Source organism: Nymphalis io, chromosome 10, assembly GCF_905147045.1.
Source record: "Nymphalis io chromosome 10, ilAglIoxx1.1, whole genome shotgun sequence".
Classification (NCBI taxonomy): domain Eukaryota; kingdom Metazoa; phylum Arthropoda; class Insecta; order Lepidoptera; family Nymphalidae; genus Nymphalis; species Nymphalis io.
Genome location: NC_065897.1, coordinates 11769919 through 11791592, shown reverse-complemented (window position 1 = coordinate 11791592; position 21674 = coordinate 11769919). Strand labels below are relative to the sequence as shown.

The following is a 21674-nucleotide window of genomic DNA, read 5'->3' as shown; positions in this document are numbered from 1 at the left end:
AGGAACATAATATCTTTGCTTTTTGCATAAATGGAATACGCGCGAAAATCACTGAAATATAAAATATCGCAACTGCAACGTGGTCGATCAACGCAAATATATGTATGAGTTTGATGTAAATTAAGCTAAAATCAAAAGAGGGCCTTCGCACATAATAGTTGTCAATGTGACAATTCATGCAAATTCACTAAAACCTAAATCACCAACAGTCCAATGCAATATGTATAAAGGTGTTTAATTACTTTTTATTACTGCATATACATATATCGTAGTAACGTTATAAGCACTTAAGATATAACTCATCTAATAATAATATAGCGATACTTGACCAGTCTATCGCGACACACGCGATGGTTTTTCATTAGCTAATCGAAGCGAGTGACGGCTGAAGGAAAAACTAGAAATGAGGGTACGAGTATAACGGTAAATAGCAAAAAAGTCGGATAGACTTGTGTAGGGGTTGCTTTACATTTTAATATCATATGCATCGATTGCATGTAACGGTAAATATGGTTTTTGTTAGGAACATAATTATTTCTCATATTTATCCACTCTGCGTGAATTTCTTTATCCTTATCGTTAATTAACCCTTGATATAAAAAGGGGGATTCATAAGTTTAACGTGTATCTGAGTATCTGCGTGTCTGTTTGTGGCATCGAATGGACTGATTTTGATAAGCTTTTTTCTTATTGAAACCTATTGAGATGATACATAGCTATATGAGTATGAAGATTATGAAGATCATTTCAGGCGTTTGAAGACATCAGCTCATTTCCTACTTGACTTGTTGGGGTCTTACCAACTTTCACAGATCCTATTGATTTGAAATTGCGATCCCCATACGCGACGACAGGGTGCATCATACACATACATATTGCTGCAAAATTATACCTGTAGTCACACTGGCCCACCAACCCTACCAATCGGAACCCAACAATACTAAACTATTATATATAAATCCATTTTAACAATGTTTCATAAAAATCATCAAAGCCTACACTACAACACTATTAATTTTAATGTTTGTGATTCGGTTATTTTTTAGGCCGTATAGAGGTCGTTATGATCGTTTTAAGGTAATAATAATATAAATTAATTGACGTCTTGTTATTAAAATATTTAAAATTAAAATAAATTCAAACATAAATTCAATTTGCCGATTTTTGGCTTGGATGAAGATATACTTATTATCAATTAGAAGTCAAATTTTAAATGATATTCATAATACGTATTGCTGTGACTTTTTTTTAATATTGGCTTTTCATTTGTTTCCCCCCCGTCGGTGTTTTTTATATCGCTGTTTCTACGACCATGGACAAAATTTGCACGTTATTCCGAGTATACGAGTTTCGTCATGGACCATGCCACCTGTACAGCATAGACGGCATATATGTCGATTTTAAATTTGAATGACAATCTTGTCATATTACACTTCTTTTTTAAAATAAATTACCAAAGCAATAAAATAAACTAATCAAATAAACAAATAAGCTAAATTATTATTTGTTTAATTATTTTTTTCTATATCATCTTATTATATTTTTTTATTACTCTATTGCATATAATATAGGATATGTAGGTATCAGTTTTAAAATCGTTAAACATATCTACAACATTTCAGCTAGGACATAGGGTTATTTAAAATCGAAACTATGTTAGTAATGACTGAACAAAATTCGAAGCCAAATGTATCGGACCTGACCTATTCAAAAAAACTTCTACGCTACGCTTCAATAATATTAACGCTATCCAGGCCATTAATGCGCAAGTTCAGAGTTGTTCGTGACCTATAACAAAAAATAGCATATCTTTCTTTTCTAGAATATACGTCGCGAAACGACTGATATTTCAACTTGTAAGGAATTTTTAATTGTTAATAGATCGTGTTATTACACTTGGTCACCACAAAGGCTTTACAAAACTTTGGCTTACAAAAGGCTTTGTATTGTCGTAGAAATTACAAAATTACGTGTTTATAGAGAAAAAATATATATTATCTTAATGATAGATCAAGATGTTCATCAAAGAAATCGTTAAGCGGCAAGTTCCTACATACAAATAAAAAAAAATATATATATATATGAAAATAATTAACAACCTCTTTATAAATTTACCTGCATGTATGGTCATGTATGGGCATCATATCTAGACCGATTTGCCTTGCCGTTACAGGTATAAGTACTCACATAGAGAGTGCGCCTGTATTTGCACACTGTATCTGTGCGCTATAATTCTGAAAGTCGTCATTTCTGTCATTAAAAAAATGCGTTACAACAAAAGGTTCTGCTCTAAAAGTTAAATAATAGTCATTTTTTCAAAAAACTTCAAAAGAAATGTTTTAAGCGGTCAGTTATTTTTTACATTCTCTCAACAACGTATGACTGTAGGTTATAAATTTATAACACATTCCCGCCGGGGATTTACTATTCCCGACGATGGCTCTTAGGCCATTATATTATACAGTACAGTAACAGCACGATAATGTCCCACAGCTGCGCTAAGGCCTCCTCTCCCTTTTGAGGAGAAGGTTTAGAGCTTATTCCACCACGCTGCTCCAAAGCGGGTTGTGTGTAATGTATTCTATCAATACACATGTGGCAGAATTTCAATGAAATTAGACACATGCTGGTTTCCTCACGATGTTTTTCTTCACCGTTAAGCACGAGATGATTATAAACACAAATTAAGCACATGAAAATTCAATGGTGCTTTCCCGGGTTTGAACCCACGATCATCGGTTAAGATTCACGCGTTCTAACCACTAGGCCATCTCGGCCATTTCATTATATTATGTCAGATATATATTTTTTTATGTTATATGTAGGTGAATGGGCAAATGAGCCACCTGATGATAAGTGTTCACCACTGCCCATAAACATTGGCCAGGTAAGAAATATTAACCATTCCTTACATTGCCAATTAAAAGAACTAAGATGTTATATCCCGTCTGCATGTAGTTACACTGGATGACTTGATGACACCCTTCAAACCGAAACGCAACAATACTAAGTATTGCTGTTTCGTAGTAGAATATCTGATGAGTAAACTACCCAGACGGGCTTGCACAAAGCCTTACCGGCTACTATCTAGTAAATTATAGTAGGTAGGCATTTTCTACTGCATAAAACGTAGTGATTGTGTACTCTGTGGCAAAAATATAGGAAAAATATTGCCCTATTACAATATTTTTTTTTAAATGCAGAAATCGCAACGTAACCCAAGATAAAAAAAAATCTATACGTACTAATGAGAATATGTTAATTGGCTTAAATGCGTTAACCTTAGTATCTGCCAGTCCGATTAAAAATTATATTTTTGCGATAGATAGTGTTTATTGAGAAAGGTTAACATTATTATATTATAGCTAAGGTGGATCCCACAGAGACGGAATGGTAAAATTTAACGTGGGTCAAGCAACGCAGGGCAGTTACTATTATATACCAAAAAATGTGACAATATAAGTCTGATAATCTGTGACGATAGATGGTGGCTGTATGATTTAATATGTTTGCCTTTTTAAGGAGAAATAAAAACACAAGAAATAAAATGTCAATGTAAATATTTTGCCCAGTGATTAATTTAATACAGTTATATTCGTCAGTTCATCACGTATTTTCAATTTTATGTAACTGATGTGTTTTTCATAATAATAAAATATAAAGATGGCGCAGGTGAAATTTATTTACATTTTTTTCACCTTATCATGGTAATTCATATTTTTATTAAATTAACAACTTTTAAGAAAAACATAGAGATATACCTATTTATCCTTATTCCAGCTTACGTTATGCGAGCATGACGTACATACAAGCGGAACCTGAGTTTGATCTACTTATATTTACCCAACAATGGCCAGCAACTGCTTGTAAAGAATGGAAAAAACATGACGCTTCACATACATGTGTCATGCCAACTAATGTGGATACTTGGACGATTCACGGCATATGGCCTACTAAGTTTGGCTCTATGGGGCCAGCATTTTGCAACAGAACTTGGTTATTTGATCCTGAAAAGATAAGACCTATTGAGGACCAACTTACACATGTCTGGGTCAATATTTTTGGAGGTAAGGTGGTGTTTGGTCTACTTAAAATAAATTATGAAATTATTATATAATAAATTTATATTATTATTATTAATTACATATTACAAAATATAATAGTATAACTTATTGCACTGTAAAAATATGACAGAACAAGAGTCGATAAATTGTAACATTAGTTAGTTTTATAAGACTATGTCATTATTCCTTCATAGTTAATCAATAACCTAATGTTGTCAGTCAAATACCCTTATATACAACATTTTGTGATACCAACAGATAAAAATATTATAATTTAAATACCTTGAATTTAACAGGAACTTCGCTCTACTCTCTCTGGGCTCATGAATGGAGTAAACATGGAACTTGTGCTGCCGTTTTGGAACCACTAAATTCTGAATTGAAATATTTCTCTACTGGTATTAATTGGTTGCAGAAGTATTCTATGACCAATATACTAAAGGCAGAAAATATTGTACCATCAAATACAAAGGAATATTCTATCGTAGATATAAATAAAGCTATCAAAGATAAAATCAATGTTGACCCTGTTATTGAATGTAAGAAAGAAGACGGAGAGAGCTACATATCAGACATACGTATTTGTTTCACGAAGGAATTTAAAATTGCAAACTGTGATGGAGTTGTCACTCGCAAACAGATTGGTGATCAGTCCATTCTAACAAATTGTAAAACATCTAAAAATATTATCTATCCTCATTATAACAAGAACAGTTTTTATGTCCAAGTGTACAAATTAGTTTCATGGTTGCAGTGGTTTACTTTATAAATCAATATAATTGTAACTATTTGTAAATATGAATCATGTTTCCTTTTTTTTTTATGTTTATACCAACTCTGTAAATATTGAAATGTTTATTATAATGTTATACAAAATATTGAAATAGTACAATAACCTTAACAATTTTTGTACCTATTTTCATTGATGATAAGAAAAGGTGATAATTGAAATATGAGATTATTTAGTCTCTTTGAAAATTGTACTTACAATTTATTGAAAAATTTATTATTGCAGGGTAAAAATAGATAATATTTAATAAAAAGAATCAAATATTAAATATGATTACAATTTATTTGAGTATTCTTAATTTTTAAAATAGTAGAATTGCATAATGTAGATATTTTACAAGCTTTAATTTAACCTATGGATGAAATATTTCAAACAAATTTTATTTGAACCAATTATTCCCTACTAATTGACCAGCAATTTTTCAAATAATTTTGATGTCGGTGATACTATAAACTAATGTATTCAATTGAATTAGTTTTAATGCAAAGATTAAATAAAACCTTTTGGCTATCCTTTTATTTTTTGTGGAATATACCATTATAAATTTATATATTACCTTATTTGTTTTAAAAATTACATAAAATTTAATCAAGTATATTATACAGCAACTTTGTCATTGATTAATTTATCATTGGGAGTCAAGGCGGATCAGGAAATAACAATTAGGACAGTTTACTTAGTTAGTTATTAATCCTAATCCTGAGTCAGATAGTTTTTTTATGTAATTCCTATATGAAGACGCTTAGAATTGTTTAAAAAAATTTATGATGTATTAAGTATATTACGAAATATAATATCAACATGAACAGGAAAGAATATTTTTATACTCGTAAGAATGAAATGTAGTTTGCACAATAAAACATTTGTTATCTGATTTTTGTTTTGTATATGTTCATCAAAACATGATATTGTATCATACATTATTTATCTTATTTTTACATTAAAAGATAAATTCACTTTGTTTTAATGTTTGAAAATTACTAGTTATATACTTAATACACAAGAATAAACACCAAAAGATAGACAACTAGACACTATACAATATATGAATTTTACAATAATAAGGTATATAAGTTGTAGGTAAATTGAAAGAGCCAGGTTATTTGAGTAATATATATATAAAAGTATACAAAAATATTGTTTTTGTTAGTTATTAAAGTTAATAATATTCATAAAAAAAATGATACTATAATCTATTGAAGGTTGGGGTCGTAAGTTTTTTTTTGTTATTTCAAACTACTTATCAATATATCCATAGCTATGTATTATGTAATGAAATTCAGCTAAAGAATTATAATAAACATTACACAAAATATTCTTGTCAGGCGATGAGCCAATGACAAAATTGGAAACAACAATAAGTATCGCAATCTGTTAAAAATAATATCAAATATAAATTACATTATAAAATAAAACAAATAAATATGATTACTCATTTCAAAACTTTATTGTATTTGTAACCACAACTTTAGCACAGACCAGTTAAGCATAAATATTCAGTTTATTTAATCTGTAATTATTTTAGAAATGTCACATTCCACATTACACAAAACTACCATAGCCCAGGTATAGAAAAAACATGTTACTGAGCACCCCTTGAAACGATGATAACCGCTGATGGCACCAGACCTTAAAAATATAAAACAACTCATTGAAAAAAAAAAATGCATTTACACTGCTAGACTATTTACAATATAGACTAGCATTGATTGTAAACCAAAACCAATTCCCTATCTGCAATAACCAACAAATCCACTCAAATTTTGATTTAAGCTCTAGTTTAATTTTTGTAACAAAAGACAAATCTCTGAGTAAGATTAAAGCTGTTAAGATAATTTGAAAAAATGAGAAATGTAGTCTCTCTACGTTTTAGTCTACTCTTAACATAATGGAATTAAGAAATTTGTGAGTAAAGGATTCAACTAAAATGCTAGTTTAATTGGACTAATTCATGATTAAAATCCTTTTTACAGTAATATAATATACTGGTGGTAGAGCTTTGTGCAAGCTTGTCTGGGTAGGTACCACCCACTCATCAGATATTCTACCGCAAAACAGCAATACTTGTTATTGTTGTTTTCCGGTTTGAAGGATGAGTGAGCCAGTGTAATTACAGGCACAAGGGACATAAAATCTTAGTTCCCAAGGTTGGTGGCGCATTGGCTATGTAAGCGATGGTTGACATTTCTTACAATGCCAATGTCTAAGGGCGTTTGGTGACCACTTACCATCAGGTGGCCCATATGCTCGTCCGTCTTCCTATTCTATAAAAAAAAATTAAAAATATTTATATTTTTTTATCAAGAGCTCGAATATGACTCAAATAGACATTGGAACTATGTTCAAATGTAGTCTCTGATATGGCACAGGCAGTATTCGTTGGCCATCATTGAGATCTATGGGATTTGAGTTATTATCTCTTATTTTTTATAGAATAGGAAGGGGACGAGCATATGGACCACCTGATGATAAATGGTCACCAACGCCCATAGACATTGGCATTGTAAGAAATGTTAACCATTGCTTACATCACCAATGTGCCACTAACCTTGGGAACTAATATGATATATCCCTTGTTTTACATTTACACTGGCTCACTCACCCTTTAATCCGAAACAACAATACCAAGTACTGCTGTTTTGCTCCCCAAATCATATGCATTTTATTCCATAACTATATATTTGTTGTATTCAATGCTTAATAATTCTTGTTTAATTAGATTAATATATTAATTTTTCTCCTAATACTGTTTGAATAAATTTGGATAGTAACAGATCTAAATTGGATAAACTGATGTGTCAGTAATTGTTTTTTGACAAATCAATGTAATACATTACCTAACAACTCTAATGGTGTTTCATAGTCTTCTGTAGAGAATATCTTCTTTGGGAATGTCGTCATTAATTTGTAATTAGTATTTTCTGCATATTCAGGTTTGTTGACTTGCAGGTATAACCTATAAAAAAAGAAAATATCACTATTTGACTAATTTTGGTGTTTTTATTAATACAAATGTACTGTAATAAAGAGAACACTTCATTTTAAATAGTCCCTCATTCAATATGACCCAATCAAGATTTAACTGTTATCATTGGTGTCCAAAGGATGTGACAGATCATAAGATACTGGTCGTATTTCAAGGGTAATTCAAAAGTATTTGATTTTATTATATCCTAAGCATTATTATTATATTATTATATTTTTAATTTTATTATATTATAAGCATTCAAAACATTATTTGTACAAGGTTAATTTGTAATTACATTTTTTGGAAACCTGAACAACAAAATTATGCATCCAAAGACACTAATTGGTATGATTCATTAATTTTATTGAAATAGTACCTAACAGCTGCCAACTGTTCTTTAGCAGAGAATGTATGCGAAAGAGATTGCCCATCAGGAAACCTCAATTGAATACGAGCTTGATCATATGCAACCTTCGGTGCCGGTGTGGGATTTGTGACTGGCATTGGGGCCGGTGCAGGTTCAGGGGCAGGCTGACCTGATGCTGCAAGCCTGTGAATATTTAAAAAACATTATAATAACTAATAATGTCCTCAGTTTCCTTTTTTTGTTAGCTAATTTAAACTTGTCTTGTAGTTTTAATGAACATATTTTATGTCGTATGATTAAATTATGTAATTTAATCATACTTAGAAAGATTTCTTGAAAACAAATGATATATAAAAAAGTTCTAGTTTAAATGTTAATTAATTGTAAATTAAATTATATATGTATGTATAATATAAGAATTCTCCATTTCAATTTTAGATTATTTTATTTTATTTTTATAAAGCATGTCTCACTTTCTAGCCTGTTTGTCAGCTTCTATTTGTGCTCGGACCCGTTCTCTTGCTCTCTGATCTTCCAACTTTTCCTTGCGTCTTTGTTCTACTAATTTTTGCATCTCCTGTTCCTGGAGTCTCTGTCGAGCTTCCTGGAGATCCTTACCAGATTTAATTCGCAGTCTTTCACGTTCAAGTGCTTCAGCCTATAAGATTTAATGAGCAATCATATATATTTATAAGAGGTGTATTACACATTTTGTTTTAAATTATTTGATTCAAAACACTAACTCATAATAAATCAAACTGTATACCTTGTCCCTCTCCTCTCTTTCTTTTCGTTTCTGTTTCATTCTGTCTTCCAGTAACGCTAACTGCGCTTTCCTCTCTTCTTCTGACAGAGGTTTTTTCTCCTCTGTTGACTCTGAAAAACTGCTATGGTTCGTTTTAGCAGCGTGAAACTCCATTTCGTCTTGATTTTTAAATAATTTGCCGCACTCGTCACATTTGAAGGACTTAGCTTCTTGTTCGGTGCTAGGTTCAGAAGCCGGGGCAGGTGCTTCAGTGGCTTCATTGCTACGTACATTTGAGTTATCCACAAGCGCTTGTCCCACACTTGGTTCAGGATCGTCTGCATGAGCTAAGAGCCATTCCATAGCAGGCTCTACGCCCTTGTAATTCGTCACTGCAAGAGCTTTTTCACTGAAAAAGAAAAACAAAGTAAAACCTCTTCTTGGGAAATAAAACAGAAATTATTTTATTAAGCAAATACATACGCTCGCTCTTTAGGGAATCCCATTTCGATTAATGTCTGTACCTCTGCCATTATGAGTTTTGTTTATAAGTGACAATATTTAAAAAAACTATGATTAGTCGCTTTTCTTCACTCATCAGCTGTTTTGTACATACAGTTTTTTAATGATAATTTTTTTAAACTAAAATGCATAGATAACGAATAATACAGATAATTCAACAAATTCTTATAAAAAATACCGCCACATGAGTTAGCTATGTATAAATACATACAACGGCATAATCATTATTTAAAAAAGCTATTATTAAATTTAAATTAATTACGAGTTAGAACTTACATTACCTATTTTTAATATTAGATAATTAGAAAAATAAGTAGATTTATAATTTAAAAAAGAAGAAAATATTCAATTTAATGACTTTTTAAATATTTTGTAAATGTAAATGCAAATGAAGTAGTGTTACATTTAATTACATTTATTAGGTATTCGATATTTAACCTGTAAATATATCTATATGACACAAGGGACAGCCGCCAATTTTAAAATATGTGTAATAAATAATCAATACATACTAAAAACTAATTTTAATTTGATTGTCACATAACAATAGATTGTTGTCATAATATATTTTTATAATTAATAGGTAATACATCAACATTTTAATCTATGGCAACGCATAAAAAGGTTCCCAAAAGAAAAAGTATTCAAAATAGCGATCCGGGAAAAATATTAGACCTTGTTATGAATTTAATTGAAGACACTTCTTCACAGCTACAAATAAAAATAAATATTTATGTAAGTTGACCTATCCTTGTTATCCTTAACATAAATACGGTACAGCAAAAATATATTGATTATAACAATACGCTATTTTTACGCAAATTATAATTTTATGGAACGTTTTCTTTACACGTCTTTGTCTTCTATATATAATTGTATGAACAGTATTTTGTGGTACAAGATCTATAAATTAAAAATATACTGTTAATATGCGGTATCCCAGATAAAAATATTCAAGCTACTCTCATAGTATACCTCCTAATAAGGATTTTTTGTTTGACCTCTAAAACTAAAGAACAACTGTAAAAGGTACCAACATCTTCATCCAAATGCGGATGTCAAACATAAATTATAAAAAAAAAATTTAGTAGGACAAATACAGGTTTTATTATTAACGACGACTAATATTTCATTAGGTTGTCCGGAGATATACAGAGGCGTACGGCTGCTCCATAGCAGTTGCAATATTAGTGCTTAATAGTTAATAAATAATAAATAAAATAATTTCATTAGTCTTTACAAGGTGCAAAATTTTATAGTTGCGAGAAGAATGTGATGCTGAAACAGTATTTTTAGTCGTTGTACACGGTCTTGGTTCTGAAGCTTCAATTGAAGTTATTGGATCGAAGCCACTATCGCGCAAACTCAAAATATGCGTAAATATCATTTATTTATTTACTATACTTACTTACACTTATTATACATAGATAATTCTCATGAAGATATAAAAAGTGAAAACATACATACATCTACAAGTGCCTTAATGTTGTTTATACTCGGGAGTTCCCCACCTTCTGAAATTTTACATCTATTTGCTGTATATAGAATAATAGTTGGTTTATTTAACATTTTATAAGAAAAAGTAATTTAATCATATCGTATAGCCAAATAGCAATTCGTGGAATTATTTGTTCTAAAATTATCGTAAATTAGCCTTACCTATCACACGCAGAAGGGTTATTTAAAATGATAGCAGTGATTTACTATAAAGACTTTATTAAATCTAAGTTCAAATAAAATCAATGGTCAATCAGGTGGTCAATTAAAAATTGTTTTATGTTATGGGTAGGCAAATGGGCCACCTGATGTGGAGTGGTCACCACCGCCCATGTAAGAAATATTAACCATTCCTCACATCGCCAATGAGCCACCATCCTTAGGAACGAAGATGTTTTGTCCCTTGTGCTTGTAATTACTCTGGCTCACTCACCCTTCAAAACGGAACGTAACAAATACTAACGATAAGTGTTGCTATTTAGAGTTAGATATCCCATGAGTGGGTGGTACCTACGCAGACGGGCTCGCACAAAGCCCTACCACCACTAGTAATGAATGTCCTTTACAAAATACTTTTTCCTTAGATGAATCAAAAATTAACCGATGTTTTAAAGTCGACTGTTGAACAAACTGATCTGTTGACTAATTTCGACGCTGATTTTCAAGCTATCGTGGCACCTGTGAGTATATAGTATAGTCGTTTAAGTCCGCTCACACATACATTATAGTAAACAAACTAACCTATTTAATAGGAAGTCGAGTTTGAGAAGTAAATGAGCCGGTTGGCGTGGTTGGTAGATTTTTTTTTTTTATAGAATAGGAAGGTGGACGAGCATATGGGCCACCTGATGGTAAGTGGTCACCAAACGCCCTTAGACATTGGCATTGTAAGAAATGTCAACCATCTCTTATAGCCAATGCGCCACCAATCTTGGGAACTAAGATTTTATGTCCCTTGTGCCTGTAATTACACTGGCTCACTCACACTTCAAACCGGAACACAACAATATCAAGTATTGCTGTTTTGCGGTAGAATATCTGATGAGTGGGTGGTACCTACCCAGACGAGCTTGCACAAAGCCCTACCACCAGTATACTTACCTTTCACGCCGAAGGTTGTTGGTTCGATTCCCACCCAGGACAGACATTTGTGTGCATGTCTGTTTGTCCTGAGTCTGGGTGTAATGTCCCTTCTATATAAGTATGTATTTACAAAAGAAAAGTAATATATGTAGTATATCAGTTGTCTGGTTTCCATAGCACAAGTTTTGTACAAGCTTAATTTGGGAACAGATTGCCGTTTGTGAAAAATGTCCCAGAATATTATTATAATGATTGTACAGCAATCTGTACCTGAACTTTATCATTCTCGTACTCATACTTTGTTCAAAGGTTGTCTGGAAAAGTTCGCTCTTAACGATAATTTTACTATTAATACAAGTGTATTTTACTGTTTCACTTTTTTTATGTACTGCTTATGTCGATTCTTCTATTATATGTTTTATAAAATAAAACATTTAATGATTGTTAATTTTGTTTATTTTTCCGATACTATATCAGATAATTTATTTTACGTATATTCTTTACAAATACTATTGATAATTATTAAGTTTATTAACTAATTAAATTACGTCCTCAATTTATAAGCAAATATTTTATTATTGTTATTGTAATTGTTAGCAATAATTAACGGTTTTTCTTTTCTCCAACTATTTTATGTTTCGATAAATATTTTATTTAATAATTTCAGTATGTCACCAAAGAAGCCAAGAAGCGAGTGATAATGTCCCCGATAACGGATAATCAGTTTTCAATTATCGTGTGCGTCGTAGCACCGAAGGTTCTAGAAGAGCAGGTCGCTCTGATAACACATGAATGTTTCCTGTGCGTACTATCAATGGAATCATCATAGGGTTCACAACCCCAATGCCTTTGAATTTACCTATAACCTAGAGTTTACCCATAAAAGTCCCACAGCTTAGGCAAAGACCGCGTCTCCTGTTAAAAGACGTTTTGGTATACAAGTGGCAGAGTTTTGCTTAAAGGACGCAGGTTTCCTCGCGACATTTTCTTTCACCACTAATCACGACAAGTAAGCAATTTTTGCGCGTGAATCAATTTAAATTCAGCGGTGATCCACGTGTTCTATTCTTTGAGTCTTCTCAGCTCGAAATGCAAAGTGAAATATATTACTCGTTCCTTTATTGAGAGCCGTGAAAACAGATATGCTTATGTTATCTTCTGCTCACACGATAATAAATAAAATAAAGGTCCAAATGTATATATATATATTTTTAATAGGATAGGAAGGTGGACGAGCATTTGGGCCACCTGATAGTAAGTGGTCACCAACGCCCTTAGACATTGGCATTGTAAGAAATATTAACCATCGCTTATAACTAATTTCGTGCTCGCTGGTTTCGCTACAGGAAAACTCGTGAGGAAACCTGCATGCGTGTCTATGTAATATTGTATACGAAACAGCGAACGATTTTTGTAGGTTTTGCTGGCCAGTCCTAAAGAAAACAATTGCATTGGAATACGAGTGTACTCTCAAACAAAAATGTCAACAATTACTTCGTGTCGCAAGAAGATTGTTCACTCAAGTAAGGAATTATAGGAACAAATAGTATTAAGCATGATTCAAATGCCGTTAAAATAATTATCTATCACGGCTAGACTGATCAGTACTGCGCTCTCGAAGTATATATGTTTATAAGAATATATGTTCATTTTTATCTGGTCAAGCTCAATAGAGATTCTCACTTAGGTAAATAAATCATTGTAATACTTGACGGGCCGGTTGGTTTGGTTGGTAGTATTTGATATTTGGGTTCGATTCCCACCCGGGACAGACATTTGTGTGCATGAACATGTCTGTTTATCTTGAGTCTTGGTGTAATTATCTATATAAGTATCTATTTACAAACAAAAGTAGTATATCAGTTGCCTGGTTTCCATACTTTGTACTATGCTAGTGTGGGCTCAGATAGCCGTGTGTGAATAATGTCCCATAATATTATTAGTTATAATAAGAAGTAAGTGTACTATGACTTAAACTCCATGGTACGCAACGCTTTGACAATAAACTCGTTAAATATTGATGTTGAAGGTCTCCCGATCAAATTCGGCCACTGCGGCCATTCTTTATGGAGATTAGCCTGCGCAAGACATATCATAGTGCACAAGTGTGCGTGCAAACACAATTGCTGTGGTCCCTCACTTTCATAATACGATGGGATGTCAAAACCGACGTGACAGCAACGAGGCTGACAAAATAGTTTCAAGTCACTAAAATTAAAAGTACCAATTTCAATAATATTGTTATTAATCTAAAGAAAAATAAGGCGTATTTTGATAAATTTAATCAATCAGTCTCAGACGAAGATAGACCTACTTTTCAGGTAGCCTCATTGGAAACCTTACTTCAAATAGCGATGGAACAAGCAAAACAATTGACGAAAGCGGAGTTCTGTTCCGTTATGCTGGTGGACGTGGACCGCATGGAGTTGGTGCAAAAGTACCACCCGGGAAGCAAACAGCATGGGGTACATGTTTTAAAAACGTCTATGATTTAACAGCTCTTTTCAGGTCCTTTGAGTTTGAATTATGAGGTTAGTGTGAGGGTCCACTGATCCCGAGGTCTCAAAACCCGGGTCTAAGAAAATTCACAGTCGCAGTCCAGAGTCTGGAAGTTGGCAGTGTTTACACATCATCACCTCGGAAAGTGCGTTAAGTCGTTGGTCCACACGTCCAAACACTTGAACTTTTTCTGGTTCTTCTTTTCTGGTGGTTTGTGTGTGCTATAAATCAAAGATTTTTTTCTTAAAACATACCCGCAGAAGCTTTTTTTATTATAATAATATCTAAACACATGCTTTATCTATAAGAAATTATTAATTGGCGGCAATATTCAATCCACGAATTGCTTTTAAGGATGAAACTGAAACAATGGAACATCGATTCCCACTAGGCATGGGTATAACGGGTCAAGTGATCAAAACGGGTACTCTGATCAACTGTAAGAACGCTAAACAACATCCCGTTTACGACCCGGAAATTGATTGTTATCGGGGCGTAGATTGCAAGTATGCCCCCTTAATTCTTAACTTATCTTATATTAAGAATTAATATGACTAATTTTATGATTAATTTCGTATTCTAAATCAAATATCACTTTCGAGGTATCCTTTTTAGAAAATACATCAAAATGACAGCTAACTCCGGTTCGGAGTGTAGATTCTATCTATGTGTAATTTTTTTTGGACAGATGTTAATCTTCATTCTTATTTTTGATTTTAAAAAGACCAGCAGTGGTATTCTGTAAGAACTCACTTCGCTTCTCACCCATGAAATTTTGACAACCGACTTATGGTGTATACTATTTTCATGCGTGTATCCTTGAAACGTTTTTTATTATGATCAACATCACGACCGTGTAACATTTCACGACCGTTTTTTTCGGTGGGTATCGAGTTTGTTCTTACATAATAGCCTTACAGGATTAAACGAATAAAAATCCAAATCATTTGTTATAAGTATGGCGGCCGTTTGGGGATTGATAAAAATAATATAATAGCCATTGCACTAAACACAATGGCTTATTGAAAAAATAACGAGATCAAAACGATTTATTACACAAAAGCTCTTGCGTTTTCTCTAGTCGCTTATAATAAATTTATCGCTAGCAAAATGCTACTTATTTGATGGAACTTAAATTGCAAAATTTAATTTATCTTGCAAAACCCTTTCCACGGTTCCAAGCAGCGGCCACAGCGTTCGCGCCGTTAACAATCACATTTGTATAATCATACAATACGGCTCTGTCATGTAATGTTCATGAAACAATGTATTTTAATATGTATGCTAAAATTTTGGTGGCATGTATATCATTTCATGATTATCGGTTGAATAGTTACGACGTTAAAGCGCAACAAACAAACAAACAAACAAAACTCATTTTCGCATTTATTGTCATTGTATTATGCGTTAGTCAGTTATATTTATAGTTGAAACTTTCTGCTTTAAATCACTCAAGTATAAATTATAGATCAATTCTCTGCTTTCCTATACGAGAACAAACGGGGATAATAGGCGTGGGTCAATTAATAAATAAAATCGGTGACCCGTACTTCGACGCTATGGACGAGGAAATGGCATTGGCGTTCAGCATATACTGTGGGGTGTGCATCATGCATTCCGTCGTATATCAGAAGATACAAGAAGCCCACATACGGAACGCTCTAGCAAACGAGCTTGTCATGTATCATATGAAGGTATATACTATTTTCGGAGTTTTTTTTTAGATTTCTGGAGATAGAAGATTAATTAATTATGTAATTAGTTTACTGGTGGTAGGGCTTTGTGCAAGCTCGTCTGGGTAGGCACCACCCACTTATCAGATATTCTACCGCAAAACAGCAGTACTTGATATTGTTGTGTTCCGGTTTGAAGGGTGAGTGAGCCAATGTTATGACAGGCACAAGAGACATAACGTCTTAGTTCGCAAGGTTGGTGGCGCATTGGCTATGTAAGCGATGGTTGACATTTCTTACAATGCCAATGTCTAAGGGCGTTGGTGACCACTTACCATCAGGTGGCCCATATGCTCGTCCGCCTTCCTATTGTATAAATATATATGTACATTTAAATTTGTACCGTTTATTCGTACGTATTAAAAAGATTTAAAGATTCCTGCTTCCCCCTTCCTTCTTAAGTCCACGCGAGCTGGTTCTCGATGTCACCGCCTAACTGTGACATCAATTCCATCGCGAACAAAGAAATTTGGCAACTCCTTTCTTTGTCGCACTTCCAAAAAATGGAATTCCTTACCAGCTCACGTGTTCCCCTCCTTTTACAACCCGGGTTCCTTCAAACGAGGCGTGAAGAGGCATCTTGCGGGCCGGCAAGGCGAAGGCGGCTAGTGCAGAACGTTTTTCCCGTCTGTACTGACCGTCGTCACGTTTGGACTTTACTACCACTTACCATCAGGTGGAGTAGAGTCATTTGCCCTCCCGGCGAATATAAAAAAAAATATATATATATATATCAGTCACAACAGATCTCTCCCAACAAATAACTATTCTACATCGATGTTTGTAGTTATACGTTAGATAAAAATAACTTTTAAGGTTGGCGATTCGGAAGTAACCAGATTGTTGGAGTGCACAGGTTTCCATAACCACCCGCACATATCCAGCTTACATTTCAACCTGCGAGCACTGCCCATGCGGGAACTCCCCTGTTATGTCTACAAGATGTTCTCGGACGTGGGATTCGTTAAAAAGTAATCGTTAAACCCTTAAAAATAATTGTAATAACATTTATTTTTCCGTAGCCATAATTTTGTTTCGAGTTGGGAGGACGGCAAACTAACACCAGAAATAAACTGACTAAAAATGGTCTTAAATTGTTTTTTTTTTTTTAATATTAATTTTCTGTGTCATAATACAATTTAATGTACTTAAATATGATGAACATTTAATTATTATCATTATATATGGTTTTGGTACCGGGTTTCTTTGAGAATCGTGATGAAACTTCTCTTTCTCACTACAATACATTATCCTATAAAGGCATTTATCACGAAAAGCGGATAACGATATTAATATCATATACTAATATGTATACTCGATTATAATGCGAGTTGATGAACTTTTCATAGATAATAAACAAAGTTATTTATTCACTATTAAAATTTCATAACAAAATCATACATTATAATTTTATGGTCAATAATATATGCACTGGTGGTAGAGCTTTGTGCAAGCTCGTTTGGGTAGGTACCCACTCATCAGATATTCTACCGCAAAACAGCAGTACTTGGTATTGTTGTGTTCCGGTTTGAAGGGTGAGTGAGCTAGTGTAATTACAGGCACAAGGGACATAGCATCTTAGTTCCCAAGGTTGGTGGCGGATTGGTGATGTAAGCGATGGTTAACATTTCCTACAATGCCAATGTCTAAGGGCGTTGGTGACCACTTACCATCAGGTGACCCATAAGCTCGTCCGCCTTCCTGTTCTATAAAAAAAAGTACTCAAAATAAGGTTTTACTCTCAACAGGTTTAATATAAAGAAACATACGCTCGCTAGATTCATCCTGCACGTAAAGAAGGGTTACCGCGACGTGCCTTACCACAGCTGGCTGCACGCCTTCAACGTGGCGCAGTGGGCCTTCGCCGCCCTCGCCAACTACAAGCTCGTGGCGAAAGGATACTTCACGTGAGTACACACCGGGCATATTCCCATCATCAGGCGTGCAAACGTGCGCAGACGCAGACATATGCAGCACACAGGATACGTTCTAGTTTTCATTCATATAGTATTATATCTTTTGAAGTGTATTTGGTTTTTTTTTTATTTTAGCGATCTACAAGCACTAATGTTTTTGATAGCCGGGCTAGTTCATGATATGGATCATCGAGGAACGACAAACAGTTTTCAAATTCAAGGCAGTAAGTTACCATTGTTTGTATGATGTTGACTCCTTAGATATTATACTTAGGTCGGTTTTATGGTTAATAACGTAAATTGTTATTAATTCATATTTATTTTTTATGGAAAAGTTTTTTCTTTTCACTAACTCGCCACAAGATGGCGCAGCACTTAACCTCTATACTGACTGCCATGGCATATGGTATACATGTATGTATATACAGGCAGGACAACGTCGTTCATGTACTATAGTAGTAATAGTTACATACTCTATAAAGACGGAAAATTATTTTTAGCAGTTCATATTCCAAATATAGTTATAATCCAACATGGATGTAAATCTTATCAAGGATATTGGACTGAGATCATAGACAATTTATTACTTTTTAAAGAATTGACATATTCCTAGCAATGGAAATATTGTGGACTAAAACTTTACATAGTTATAATGGCTACGAGCTCTTTACCTATGTCGTCAGAAACAACGCTGTCGGCGCTGTACTCCAGCGAAGGCAGCGTGATGGAGCGCCACCACCTCGCGCAGGCGATGTGCGTGCTCAACACGGAGGGCTGCGACTTGCTCGAGCCTCTGCCGAGGAGGGACTACGACCGGGCTATCATGATTCTGCGGGACTACATCCTAGCCACGGATCTAGCTACCTTTTTCAAGTTAATACTTTGTCGTGTTAAGAAGTTTTTTCAAAACACATTTCAATTACGGAAAAAAGTTTTCCAAATTACGAAGTAATTAAATGGCTTTAATCAACTAACTTAAACAATAAACCATGAATATTATTTAAATAATAAAAAAAACATTTCAAATATTTATCAAAATACATAAGCATTTTTAGGCGTTGATTAGCAAAAAATTACTGCTGGTTCTGAAAAGATCGCGAGTTTTTATAAAATTATTTAAATTGATGTACCTTAACGACTTTTAATTATTTATTATATAATTAATTAATTAGTGATCTGAATGAATGATTATGAAAATCTTGTTGGCCTTTGTAGAAGCGTTTAAATTTTACTACAAAAAAGTTACACTTAAATCTTCATTTACAAACAAAGGTTGTCATTCAACCAGGAATCTGAACGAGTACAAAGCTGTTTCTTTCGACTTCCAAAAGGGTAACCGTATCCACACGAACGCGCTTCAGTGCCTACTCATGAATGCGGCGGATCTCAGCGATCAGCTCAAGGACTGGGGCAGCGTTAAGAAGACTGCCGTTAGTGATCTTGTGTTGCAAAGTTGTCAATTTTAGTCAATATGCTCGTAAGTCTTAAGGCGACGGTGAGGCATCCCGTGACGAAAGCATACAGTCACGCATCGCTCTTCTGATGATGATTAAACTCTCTCTGATGTCTCGTTCAGCTGAGAAAAGTCACGTGACCAGATCGCTCAGGAGCACATCATATAAATATAAACGAAGCTATTTCACATAATTAACTACATTATTCCCCGGGTCTCTGAATCTGCACCCCCTTCGGCAATATTCTTCCATCTCAATGTGAACAACCTTTATTATTAACAGTTGCCGAATTTGCCGAAAACTCCAATATTCTAACGCAACAATGAACAAAATGACAATGAACAAATATTATATAATTTGTCACATATCTGCATCCTAGGCAGCGGTTTTGACCGAGTTCTTCAAGCAAGGTGACGTGGAGAAGAGTCGAGGTGAACTTCCAGTTAGCATCATGGATCGGGAGAAGTGCTTTATACCTGAACTCGAGATAGAGTTCCTCAACACGACATGCGTACCGCTTTTTGAGTTAGTATTAGAAGCCCATATATTAGTTATTTTGTCCGCAGAATTTTGAGAATATATTTAGTAATCGACAATAGAGCAATGTATTCAATTAATCTCTGAATCTTTGTTGCTTAACCACCAGCGCCAGCCTTGGCCCTCGATCAGGGTTGAGCGAGATTATCTTACAGAGCCTTTCGGTCGACGCTTTTACTTCACATTAACTACATTTCATTTTTACAAAAACCAAACAACGCTTATGAACTTCTGGGAATTATTTTTGACATTTTCGCGCCCCTTACTTCCTGCCCCTCGAGCGATCCCTTCTCTCTCTCTACCCATGGGCCGGCGCTGCTAATCACCTATGATTTCCCTAAGAATTTACTAACGAAAATTTTGAGAACAATCGTAATGTATACATATGTTAATTTACAGCATATTAGGAAGAATATTACCAAAGTCGCAACCTTGTCTGAAGGTAATAGAAAACCATATGGAGAGGTGGGAAGCGGCAAAGCCTATTTTTGCAGAGGTTCGAATTTCAATTAAGCATTAATATTTACATGACAGATTGAAATGGCGGGAGTAAATATAAAGAAACAACTTTTACCTTGAATTACTGTCATATCATTGGTCGAGAATCTCAAATATGGTATCTATGGTATTCAATAAGGTATCGTGAAAAAATTGCGTTTTGAATGAATTTTCTATCGGAACTTTAAGGTAAAATTAAAATAAATATAAGCATTATGTACAATATATAACAAACTAAAGTATTATAAACAAAGATATGTTAATTAAGAACAGTCCGAAATAAAAATAAATAAAATAATTTTATTTTAACATGCAACATTAAAATCAAATAAATAAAATAAAAATAAAAAAAAATACATAGGAAATTATAAAAGTGACTAAGATATACATTCTTCGTTTGCACATTCGTAAGATTTAAAAAAAATAAATAAAAAAAATTTACTAAAGGTCTCCACAATAGTAAAACTGTATCGTAGAAATAATATAACAGAGTCATTATCAAATAACATGGAATATGAAAATTTTAAGTTTTTTATCTTTATTCTCCTGCCAATAGAATATACTATAGAATTTTCTTCACTGGATAATTGCTTAAAAAATTAAAATGCTTTAGTCTGGCTACAACTGAACTGATTATTTTCCTAGGTCCCAACAACAGCTGGTTTGTCTGTACTCCTCAGCCCTGAACTAGATAATCTAATTGAACAAAACTTAAAAGAAAAGGAACGACTCCGTGCTCTTGAAGCAGAGGGACAAGAAAATAATGACTAATCATTTGATATTTATATTTTCGTACGACATTAAACTATATAACGCTTTTTTATGAATAATTTTAAAAATTAAAGCAAATGCTTATTTTTATAGACTATATTGCAAAGTTTTTAAAAATTTTCATCGTTATTCCATTCTATTGCTTTGGAATTATTTAAATAGTTTCACTTTAGGTAGCAGCGAGTGATGACAAAATTAGCCTGTTGGTTTTGTTTATTAAGATCTTTTTT

General features: G+C 33.4%; 3 protein-coding genes across 3 annotated transcripts; 2 read left to right on the top strand and 1 right to left on the bottom strand.

The window, feature by feature from the left end:
• Window positions 1-3529: 3529 nt before the first annotated feature.
• Window positions 3530-5728, top strand: LOC126771482 (ribonuclease Oy). Its single transcript, XM_050491380.1, has 3 exons — window positions 3530-3707; window positions 3781-4067; window positions 4361-5728. Exons 1-3 carry the CDS (start codon window positions 3664-3666, stop codon window positions 4831-4833), a joined length of 804 nt encoding a protein of 267 aa, XP_050347337.1. The 5' UTR covers window positions 3530-3663; the 3' UTR covers window positions 4834-5728.
• Window positions 5729-6277: 549 nt separating this feature from the next.
• On the bottom strand, window positions 6278-9559 carry LOC126771477 (UBX domain-containing protein 1). The gene is made up of 6 exons (XM_050491375.1): window positions 9418-9559; window positions 8956-9343; window positions 8663-8847; window positions 8199-8372; window positions 7692-7810; window positions 6278-6483 (listed from the first exon to the last, which is right to left on the bottom strand). The coding sequence occupies exons 1-6, from the start codon at window positions 9465-9467 to the stop codon at window positions 6437-6439; spliced, it is 963 nt and encodes a 320-aa protein (XP_050347332.1). The 5' UTR covers window positions 9468-9559; the 3' UTR covers window positions 6278-6436.
• A 489-nt stretch (window positions 9560-10048) lies between these two features.
• LOC126771498 (cGMP-dependent 3',5'-cyclic phosphodiesterase-like) lies at window positions 10049-21466 on the top strand. Its single transcript, XM_050491398.1, has 16 exons — window positions 10049-10191; window positions 10716-10832; window positions 11538-11633; window positions 12704-12837; window positions 13454-13559; window positions 14358-14501; window positions 14890-15041; window positions 16004-16229; window positions 17085-17239; window positions 18017-18175; window positions 18320-18408; window positions 18868-19057; window positions 19473-19614; window positions 20018-20163; window positions 20575-20671; window positions 21319-21466. The coding sequence occupies exons 1-16, from the start codon at window positions 10063-10065 to the stop codon at window positions 21442-21444; spliced, it is 2208 nt and encodes a 735-aa protein (XP_050347355.1). The 5' UTR covers window positions 10049-10062; the 3' UTR covers window positions 21445-21466.
• The last annotated feature ends 208 nt before the right edge of the window (window positions 21467-21674 follow it).

Bases quoted from the DNA above. Each gene is read 5' to 3' on its own strand.
- LOC126771482 (XM_050491380.1), top strand. From the start codon at position 3,664: ATGGCGCAGGTGAAATTTATTTACATTTTTTTCACCTTATCATG. The intron at 3,708-3,780 runs GTAATTCATATT...TCCTTATTCCAG, and splicing joins ATTTTTTTCACCTTATCATG to CTTACGTTATGCGAGCATGA. The intron at 4,068-4,360 runs GTAAGGTGGTGT...TGAATTTAACAG, and splicing joins CTGGGTCAATATTTTTGGAG to GAACTTCGCTCTACTCTCTC.
- LOC126771498 (XM_050491398.1), top strand. From the start codon at position 10,063: ATGGCAACGCATAAAAAGGTTCCCAAAAGAAAAAGTATTCAAAATAGC. The intron at 10,833-11,537 runs GTAAATATCATT...CTTTTTCCTTAG, and splicing joins CGCGCAAACTCAAAATATGC to ATGAATCAAAAATTAACCGA. The intron at 20,672-21,318 runs GTTCGAATTTCA...TTATTTTCCTAG, and splicing joins CAAAGCCTATTTTTGCAGAG to GTCCCAACAACAGCTGGTTT.
- LOC126771477 (XM_050491375.1), bottom strand. From the start codon at position 9,467: ATGGCAGAGGTACAGACATTAATCGAAATGGGATTCCCTAAAGAGCGA. The intron at 8,373-8,662 runs GTGAGACATGCT...AAATATTCACAG, and splicing joins GCTGACAAACAGGCTAGAAA to GCTTGCAGCATCAGGTCAGC. The intron at 7,811-8,198 runs GTACTATTTCAA...CTTTTTTTATAG, and splicing joins GAACAGTTGGCAGCTGTTAG to GTTATACCTGCAAGTCAACA.